The sequence below is a fragment of the Erythrolamprus reginae genome, chromosome 1 (genome assembly GCF_031021105.1).
Source record: "Erythrolamprus reginae isolate rEryReg1 chromosome 1, rEryReg1.hap1, whole genome shotgun sequence".
NCBI classification, from domain to species: Eukaryota; Metazoa; Chordata; class Lepidosauria; order Squamata; family Dipsadidae; genus Erythrolamprus; species Erythrolamprus reginae.
Genome location: NC_091950.1, coordinates 20,091,464 through 20,101,949, shown reverse-complemented (window position 1 = coordinate 20,101,949; position 10,486 = coordinate 20,091,464). Strand labels below are relative to the sequence as shown.

Sequence of the window (10,486 nt, the reverse complement as noted above, 5' to 3'; positions counted from 1 at the left end):
GAGTGTTATCAGTGTGGAGTTCCTGTAACCTGCATTGTTTCTCGGCGTCTCTGTTCCTGGCTTGTGGCCCAGCAGTCTTGAAGAACCGTGGGAGGTGTATGTCTGGTATCTACAGCCTCGTCTTGGCAGCAAGAATCCTATATTGATGCTTGGACAATTACCTTCGTGTATATATTTGGAGTTCCAGTGTTTTCCTGCTTTGTAAGGACATTTTCTGTTAGCTTCGTTTTCCTTGAACATTATAAAACTGTATTTGAATTTTACGGTGTGTCTGGCTTATCTTTTTGGGTTGGTTATAGCTTCCGGAGTGACCCAGACAAAACATCCATCTATCCATCTATCCATCTATCCATTTGTCCATCTGTCCATCTGTCCATCTGTCCATCTATCCATCTATCCACCCATCCACCCATCCATTTGTCAAACATGTATAGGATAGTAGTAATTTGTAAAAACATAACAAAAGTGAAAAGCAACGATAAAAGAGGACAATAGGACAGTGTCGGTAGGCACAGTGGTGCATTTATGCACACCCCTTACAGACCTCTTAGAAATGGAGAGAGGCCGACTGTAGACAATCTAAGGTTAAAGATTTTGGAGTTTGGGGAAGAAAACACAGAGTCAGGTAGTTCATTCCAGGCATTGATCCCTCTATTACAGTGATGGCGAACCTATGGAACAGGTGCCACAGGTGGCAAGCAGAGCTATATCTGCCGGCAGCTCAGCTCCAGCACACATGTACACACCGGCCAACTGATTTTCGACTCGTACGGAGGCTCAGAGAGGACATTTTTGGCTTCCGGAGGGCCTCCGGGGAGACAAGGACGGGCGTTTTTGCCCTCCCCAAGCCCAGAAAAGCCTCCGGAGCCTGGGAAGGATGAAAAACGGGTCTACCAGGCCCACCAGAAGTTGGGAAAAGGGCTGTTTCTGGCCTACAGAGGGCTTCTGGGTGGGAGGGGAGGCAATTTTTGCCCTCTCCAGGCATTGGATTATGGGTATGGGCACTCACACAGGTGCGATAGTGTGTGCGCACTCGCTTTTGGCCTCCAAGGGAAAAAGGTTCGCCATCACTGCTCTATTACAACCATCATACTACCCTGCAACCATGTGATCACAATTCAGGTACTTAGCAACTGGTTCACAATTTAAATCTAGATGCAGCACCTGCAACCTTCCTTCCTTCCTTCTTTCCTTCCTCTCTTCCTCCTCCTCCTCCCTTCCTTCTTTCCTTCCTTCCTTCCTCTCTTCCTCCTTCTCCTCCTCCTCCTCTTCCTTCCTTCCTCTCCTCCTCCTCCTCCTCCTCCTCCTCCTCCTCTACTTACTTACTTACTTACTTACTTACTTACTTACTTACTTACTTACTTACTTACTTACTTACTTACTTACTTACTTACTTACTTGAAAGGGACCATGAAGGCCATCAAGTTCAAACCACTGCCCAAGCAGGAACCCTATAGTACACCAGTCAAGTGGCAGTTCAATCTTCTCTTAAAAATGTCCAGAGTGTTGGAGTTCACAACATCTGCTGGTAGGTTGTTCCATTGGTTGATCGCTCTGACCGTCAGGAAGTTCCTCCTTATCTCCATGTTGAATCTCTCCTTGGTCAGCTTCCAGCCATTGTTCCTCGTCTGGCCCTCTGGTGCCCTGGAGAATAAAGTGATCCCCTCCTCTCTGTGACATCCCCTCGTATACTTGTAGACTGCTATCATGTCCACTCTGGCCCTCCTTTTCTCTAGGGTATCCATGACCAGTTCCCTCAGTCTCTCTTCATAAGTCTTGGTTTCCAATCCCTTAATCATCTTGGTTGTTCTTTTCTGCACCTTCTTCAGAGTTTCAATGTCTCTTTTGAAGTGTGGTGACCCGAACTGAATACAGTACTCCAGATGTGGTCGGACCAGGGCGTAGTAGAGTGGTATTAAGACTTCCCTGGTCTTAGAGTGTATTCCCCTGTTGATGCAGCTTAAGATTATATTGGCTTTTTTAGCTGCTGCTGCACATTGTTGGCTCATGTTTAGTTGATTGTCCACCAAGACTCCGAGATCTCTTTCGCAGTCGCTACTGCTAAGAGGGGTTTCTCCCAGGTTGTATGTGTGTCCAGGGTTTTTTCTGCCTAGGTGAAGGACTTTGCTCTTGTTGATGTTAAACATAATTTTGTTGGTGTGGGCCCACTGTGTTAGTCTGTCTAGGTCTTTCTGTAATTTGAGCCTGTCTTCTAGGGTATTGGCTACCCCAGCCAGCTTGGTGTCATCTGCGAATTTGATCAGTTGCCCTTCTATTCCCTCGTCCAAGTCGTTGATGATAGATAGATGATAGATAGATAGATAGATAGATAGATAGATAGATAGATAGATAGATAGATAGATAGATAGATAGATAGATAGATGATAATTATTGATAAAATTGAACGGGTCCAAAGATGGGTTACAAAAATGGTGGAAGGTCTTAAGCATAAAACCTATCAGGAAAGACTTCATGACCTCAATATGTATAGTCTGGAGGACAGAAGGAAAAGGGGTGACATGATCGAAACATTTAAATATGGTAAAGGGTTAAATAAGGTTCAGGAGGGAAGTGTCTTTAATAGGAAAGTGAACACAAGAACAAGGGGGCACAATCTGAGGTTAGTTGGGGAAAAGATCAGAAGCAATGTGAGAAAATATGATTTTACTGAAAGAGTAGATGCTTGGAACAAACCTCTAGCAGACGTGGTCGGTTAATCCACAGTAACTGAATTTAAACATTCCTGGGACAAACATATATCCAATCTAAGATAAAATACAAGAAATAGTATAAGGGCAGATGTAGGTAGGTAGGTAGGAAGGTAGGAAGGTAGGTAGGTAGATAGGTAGATAGATAGATAGATAGATAGATAGATAGATAGATAGATAGATAGATAGATAGATAGATAGATAGATAGATAGATAGATAGATAGATGGGCCAATTGCCTGGGCACGTGATCACTGTCCCGATACTTGGGTAAAATGATGCTTGGCGATGAATGGGATGAGCAACAGCCTCTTTGTGGCAACTGGCTCCTGCCCCTTTCCAGCCTGTGAGAGCCCTTGCTAGCTCCTTCCTGGTGCTTCCATAAATAATACAAGGAGAGGGTGTGGGTGTGACGGTAGAGAAGGAGAGGGTGTGACAGCTGTCGCAGAAACATCTCAGCGACATTTCTTCCTTTGCATAAGGATCGTGGCATTTTCTCTTGGGAGTTGCGTCAGCCTCCTATTTCAAGTGTGTTGGGGGACTGGCAGTCCAATCCTACATCCTGCGAGATAAATAAAGCCGCTTTAAAATATTCCAGAAACATACCATGACATTCGGATGGATGTACTCCCATGCTATGAGTTCCATTCATGTTTCGTACCAAACCTCTCCTATGATATCAGTGAATGTCTGGAGCCAAACTGCACATCCTCAAAATTAGGTTGTTGATGAGATGAGAGATGTGTTTGGAATTCTACTAACCCCCCCCCCTTCCCCCTCCCAAACACAGATGTATACAACTTGATCCTTCTGGAAGAGTTGGGACTGGCAATATTTTTTATATGACAAAGGAGGGAAGAAATTTTGAATACAGAGGGGATATGCTTATTGATAAGATTTTTAAACTACAGTGGTACCTCTACTTACGAACTTAATTCGTTCTGTGACCAGGTTCTTAAGTAGAAAAGTTTGTAAGAAGAAGCAATTTTTCCCATAGGAATCAATGTGAAAGCAAATAATGCCCCAAGCAATTGGGGAAACCACGCGGAGGGTGAAGGCACGGTTTCCTCCCAGGAGATTCCTAGAGAGCCCCCACGGAGGCTTCTCCCCGCCTTTTCCGGCCCTGTTTCCTCCTAGGAGATTCCTAGAGAGGCCCCATGGAGGCTTCTCCCCATCTTTTCAACCCTGTTTCATCCCAGGAGATTCCTAGAGAGGCCCCATGGAGGCTTCTCCCCATCTTTTCAACCCTGTTTCATCCCAGGAGATTCCTAGAGAGGCCCCATGGAGGTTTCTCCCTGCGTTTTCCGACCCTGTTTCATCCCAGGAGATTCCTAGAGAGGCCCCACGGAGGTTTCTCCCTGCGTTTTCCGACCCTGTTTCCTCCCAGGAGATTCCTAGAGAGGCCCCACGGAGGCTTCTCCCTGCCTTTTCTGGCCCTGTTTCCTCCCAGGAGATTCCTAGAGAGGCCCCACGAAGGCTTCTTCCTGCCTTTTCCGGCCCTGTTTCTTCCCAGGACATTCCTAGAGGGGCACCATGGAGGCTTCTCCCTGCCTTTTCTGGCCCTGTTTCCTCCCAGAAGATTCCTAGAGAGGTCCTATGGAGGTTTCTCCCTGCCTTTTTGGCCCTGTTTACTCCCAGGAGATTCCTAGAGAGGCCCCACGGAGGCTTCTCCCTGCCTTTTCCGGCCCTGTTTCCTCCCAGGAGATTCCTAGAGAGACCCCATGGAGGCTTCTCCCCGCCTTTTCCGGCCCTGTTTCCTCCTAGGAGATTCCTAGAGAGGCCCCATGGAGGCTTCTCCCCATCTTTTCAACCCTGTTTCATCCCAGGAGATTCCTAGAGAGGCCCCATGGAGGCTTCTCCCCATCTTTTCAACCCTGTTTCATCCCAGGAGATTCCTAGAGAGGCCCCATGGAGGTTTCTCCCTGCGTTTTCCGACCCTGTTTCATCCCAGGAGATTCCTAGAGAGGCCCCACGGAGGTTTCTCCCTGCGTTTTCCGACCCTGTTTCCTCCCAGGAGATTCCTAGAGAGGCCCCACGGAGGCTTCTCCCTGCCTTTTCTGGCCCTGTTTCCTCCCAGGAGATTCCTAGAGAGGCCCCACGAAGGCTTCTTCCTGCCTTTTCCGGCCCTGTTTCCTCCCAGGACATTCCTAGAGGGGCACCATGGAGGCTTCTCCCTGCCTTTTCTGGCCCTGTTTCCTCCCAGAAGATTCCTAGAGAGGTCCTATGGAGGTTTCTCCCTGCCTTTTCTGGCCCTGTTTACTCCCAGGAGATTCCTGGAGAGGCCCCACGGAGGCTTCTCCCTACCTTTTCCGGTTACAGTTTCAGAGGCTCAGTTTGTAAGTGGAAAATGGTTCTTGAGAAGAGGCAAAAAAATCTTGAACATTCAGTTCTTATCTAGAAAAGTTCGTATGTAGAGGCGTTCTTACGTAGATGTACCACTGTACCTCCATCCAAAAGTTGTAAAGGAAGGGTGTCAAACTCAAGACCCAGGGGTCAGATTCAACCCGCAGAATGCTTACATCTGGCCTACAGGACCACCCTAAAAACAGTGAAGGACCAGCTTGCAGTGCCGCTGCCAGCGAAAATGGAGTTCAGAAAGGCCACACGCCAAGCTCTGTTTTTGGCTGCGATGGCCTCCTGCAACTCTCTGCCAGCCAAAGTGGAGCTTGGAAGGACCGCAGATGACCCTTCCGTGCTCCATTTTCACTGGCAGACCGCTCAGAACAATGAGAGTGACATTGAGCTGCCCATGCCCACCAGGAAGGGTTCCAACTTACCGCTGCTACTGGTGCTGATGCGCATGGCGCTCCGAGTGACCAGCAGGCGGATGCACTCACCAGGGTGAGATTTGGCTTCTGCACATGTGCAGGGAGCAAATATTTTGAGAAGACATGCGAATGCGCAAGATTTCGGTGATTTTTTTGCTTTTGCCCATGCACCGAAAATTACCAAATTCTCTCTTGCACGCATGTCCTCTTGTAAGAATTTGTTTCCTGTGCAGAAGCCAAATCTCACTCTGATGCGTGCCTCCACCCGCCGTTCCCCCGGAGCTGCGCTTGCAGCTCCATTTCTGCTACTGGTGTGCCATCGCCCCCGTCCAGGTACGAACCCAATACTGATGCCCACCCTGGCCACACCCACCCGGCCCCCCAGGATCAAACCAGTGGAGATTGCTCCCAGTTCGGCCAGTTCCATGAACCGGTAGTGCTGGTGGCTGGTGGTTCCGCCCACCCTCGCTGGGCATGTGCAGAAGTGTCGAGCAACCCCCCCCCCCCGAATGTGCACGTGAACCGGTAGCAAAAGGTGTTAGAACCCACTACTGATGTGGCCCTAAATGAAATTGAGTTTAACACCCCTGTTGTAAACCAATGCTTCTCAACCTTCGCATCATTAAATTGTGTGGATTTCAATTCTCAGAATTCAGCAGTCAGTGTGAACTCCCAGAATTCTTTAGCAACTTTATTAATATTATTATTATTTATTAGATTTGTATGCCGCCCCTCTCCGCACTCGGGGCCGGTCACAACAGTGACAAAAACAATATATACTGACAAATCTAATAATTAAAATCTAAGATAACAATTATACATTTAAAAATCTAAGAGCAAGGAACCCCAATATAAAAAACATACATACAGTCATGTCATGCACTAGAACTACATAGGCAGGGGGAGATGTCTCAGTTCCCCCACGCTTGACGACAGAGGTGGGTTTTAAGGAGTTTACGAAAGGCAAGGAGGGTGGGGGCAATTCTAATCTCCGGGGGGAGTTGGTTCCAGGGGGCCAGAGCCACCACAGAGAAGGCTCTTCCCCTGGGCCCCGCCAAACGACATTGTTTTGTTGACAGGACCCGGAGAAGGCCCACTCTGTGGGACCTAACCGGTCGCTGGGATTCGTGCAGCAGAAGGCGGTCTCTTAGGTCTGGTGCGGTGCCATGAAGGGCTTTATAGGTGATAACCAACACTTTGAATTGTGACCCAAAACTGATCGGCAACCAATGCAGACTGCAATCAATTTGGAAGTTGAATTCCGCACAATTTATCACAGTTGAAAAACACTGTTCTAAACCATGTTTAAATACAACCACAACTTAGTAGAACAGAATAGAGAGACATAGCACTGCACAGTAAGAGAACTAGGCATAAGAACAGTTTTTCCCCCGAACACCATCACTCTGCTAAACAAATTCTCTGAACATTGTCAAACTTTTTACTAAGCCTGCACTTCTATTTCTACTAGTTTTTTCTCATCATTCCTATTATCCTTTTCCTCCCACTTAGGACTGTATGACAGTAACTTGTTGCTTGTATCCTAAGATTTTAACATAGAAACATAGAAGACTGACGGCAGAAAAAGACCTCATGGTCCATCTAGTCTGCCCTTATACTATTTCCTGTATTTTATCTTAGGATGGATATATGTTTATCCCACTCATGTTTAAATTCAGTTACTGTGGATTTACCAACCATGTCTGCTGGAAGTTTGTTCCAAGCATCTACTACTCTTTCAGTAAAATAATATTTTCTCACGTTGCTTTTGTTCTTTCCCCCAACTAACTTCAGATTGTGTTCCCTTGTTCTTGTGTTCACTTTCCTATTAAAAACACTTCCCTCCTGGACCTTATTTAACCCTTTAACATATTTAAATGTTTCGATCATGTCCCCCCTTTTCCTTCTGTCCTCCAGACTATTCAGATTGAGTTTCAATTCAATTCAATTTATTAGATTTGTATGCCGCCCCTCTCCGAAGAAGTTCATTAAGTCTTTCCTGATACATTTTATGCTTAAGACCTTCCACCATTCTTGTAGCCTTAATTCCTAATTTTTATTAATATTGATTGTTTCTTCATTGCTTATTTGACCCCTGTAACAATCATTAAGTGATTCTTGATAAATGTATCTTTTTCTTTTATGTACACTGAGAGCATATGCACCAAGACAAATTCCTTGTGTTAGAAGGAGTGGATGGATTCACACAAAGTCAGACCAAAAAAAAATCACATGGTGAATAATGCAGTACAGATAGTCCTCAACATACGATTTGTTTGGTAACTATTCAAAGTTACAGCGGCACTGAAAAAAGTGATTTATGACTCTTTTTCACACTTATGATCATGATCTCCATGGTCACCTGATCAAAATTTGGATGCTTGGCAACTAGTTCACATTTATGATGGAAACCTTCTGACAAACAAAGTTCATGGGGAAGCCCGATTTACTTCTCAACCGTGTTACTAACTTAACAACCGCAGTGACTCACTTAATAAATGTGGCAAGATTGCAAAATGGGACAAAACTCACTGAACAAACATCTCGCTTGGCAACATCAATTTTGGGCTCCATTGTGGTTGTAAGTCTGAGGACTACATGAATTATCACAAATCCCAAAATTCTCCTAATATTTAAGTGGAGTCCATGAAATAACGTTTATTAGCTAGTCATTACTTACGGGACCATCTCTTGCCGCATGAGTCCCACAGAGTCGGTCTTCTCCAGGTCCTGTCAACTAGACAATGTCGCTTGGTGGGACCCAGAGGAAGAGCCTTCTCTGTGGGGGCCCCAGTGCTCTGGAATCAGCTTCCCCCAGAGATTCGCACAGCCCCCACCCTCCCCGCCTTCCATAAGAGTCTAAAGACTCATTTATGCTGCCAAGCTTGGGCTCATTAAATTCTACTCCTTGGCCAATCAATGAATGTATAGTAGGTTTGCTTGAATGAGTGCATGTTAATAGGCCTTTTAGTTTCTTTTTAAATATAATTATTAATTTTAACCTAATTATTATATCTCGATGTATACTGCTTTTATATGTTGTAAGCCGCCCCGAGTCTTCGTAGAGGGGTGGCATATAAATTTAAATAATAATAATAATAATAATAATAATAATAATAATAATAATAATAATAAAATAAAATAAAATAAAATAAAATAAAACAAAACAAAACAAAACAAAACAAAATAAAATAATAAATAAAATAATAAATAAAATAATAATAAAGAAAGACCCAAGGGAAGAGCCTTCTCTGTGGCAGCCCTAACTCTCTGGAATCAACTCCCCCCCAAGAGATTAGGACTGCCCCCACCCTCCTTGCCTTTCGCAAACTCCTAAAAACCCACCTTTGCCGCCAGGCATGAGGAAATTGATTCCCCTCAGCCGCTCCGTTTTATGTATGGTTTGTTTGGGTTGTATGAGTGTTTTTAATCAAGGATTTTTAATTGTTTTGCTTTTTTAATCATTGGATTTGTATTTTATATTCCTGTTGTGAGCCGCTCCGAGTCTTCGGAGAGTGGCGCCATACAAATCTAAAAAATAAAAATAATAAAAATAAAAATAAAATAATAAGAATAAGAATAAGAGTAAGAGTAAGAATAATAATTTAGAAATAATAATTTAGAAATAATAATTTAGAAATCATAAATAATAATAATAATTTCTTATTTTGTGATATCAGTCTCTACTTTTATGATGCCTAAAGAAAAAAAAACGTTAAATCTGAGGAAAACCAGATTAGGTTATAAAGGCCTCCGTCCTTAAGCATTGCTGCCGGGATGTTTACTCACAGCAGCTGTTCCCAGCTTAGTTCGCATTACTCCAGATTCTATTTCGAACAGAGTGAGAGCGAAAGTTATCCTAATTATAAACCAGGCGCCGGCTAAAGAAATGAGCCAGCGTTGGAAATTGGGGTGAGGTTGCCTCATGCCTCCAGTTTAGGTAGCTTAGTCATTGTCGTGAAATGCCCAAGGGATGAGTTAAAATTCCTGACTACGGAAAGCATCGCATCAAGAATATTCCAGGGAGGAGAGAATTTGAATAAAAGGAGAGCCGAATCCTGGAGGCAGAGCATATAGCAGCGCTCAGCATAGAGAGATCTACTGGGCTCAGCTTTTTCAAGACAGAGAGAGAGACCAAGATGCTGTGCAGGCTCCACCTTGCAGGTCCTCAGAGCCCCCTGCGAAGCCGAGGTTTGTGGCCCCGGACTGCTTCTCTCTTTGAAGAGCTGGAGCGTGAGATGGACTCGATGTGGGAACTCCTCACCAGCAACTGGCGGCCCACAACCAGCAGCATGGTCAGCCACGAAACCCTCCACGGCTTGGAGACGCCAAGCGCCAACGACACCTTTGCAGTCACTCAAGACATGGCTGGATTCGACCCCCAGGAACTGGTGGTGAAGCTGGTCGGGGAGAAAGTGGTGCTGACGGGCAGGAAGGCCAGCGAGATGCCCAACGGGCCCTTTCGCTACGAGCTCTTCCGCAGGGCGTGGGACGTGCCCCAGAGCGTGGACCGAGACCGGCTCAGTTGCTCCATCTCCAGCAACGGACAGCTCCGCATCGAAGGACCGGTGACGGAATCGGCCACGCGGACGGTGCCCATCGCGGTCAACCGAGTGAGGGACGAGCCTCAACAAGCAGCTGAAGAATCCACACCCACAGAAGACAACCGGGCTCAAGGGTGAAGGGATGGAAGAGACTTTTAAAGAACTGCCTTGCTGGAAAAGCATAAAGAAATGTACACTGCTAATAAATATTTTAGATATGGAACTAAACACCCTGCCGGGATAATCAGTTTTCAAATGAACTGGGGGAAGAGGGTGGGTTGGAGAGAACTGTTTCATTTATTAGACTTCTCATGGAAAGAATTGGTGATGTCGAATAATTAAAAGTGGAATAAAGTGATGTAGACAAGTTGGTCTTGGTAAAAGGGTTTTGGAAAGATTGGTTTACAGTCCAATATTTATATTTTTGCTGCTCAGTTAAAAGTTTGTCAGCCTTTTTGTAAGAATCA

At 45.3% G+C, this 10,486-nt stretch overlaps 1 protein-coding gene across 1 annotated transcript; it reads left to right on the top strand.

The window, feature by feature from the left end:
* Positions 1-9,614: 9,614 nt before the first annotated feature.
* On the top strand, positions 9,615-10,157 carry LOC139156640 (heat shock protein beta-11-like). Its single transcript, XM_070732509.1, has one exon. It carries the CDS (start codon positions 9,615-9,617, stop codon positions 10,155-10,157), a length of 543 nt encoding a protein of 180 aa, XP_070588610.1.
* The last annotated feature ends 329 nt before the right edge of the window (positions 10,158-10,486 follow it).

Coding starts and splice junctions, on each gene's coding strand:
- LOC139156640 (XM_070732509.1), top strand. CDS start 9,615: ATGCTGTGCAGGCTCCACCTTGCAGGTCCTCAGAGCCCCCTGCGAAGC.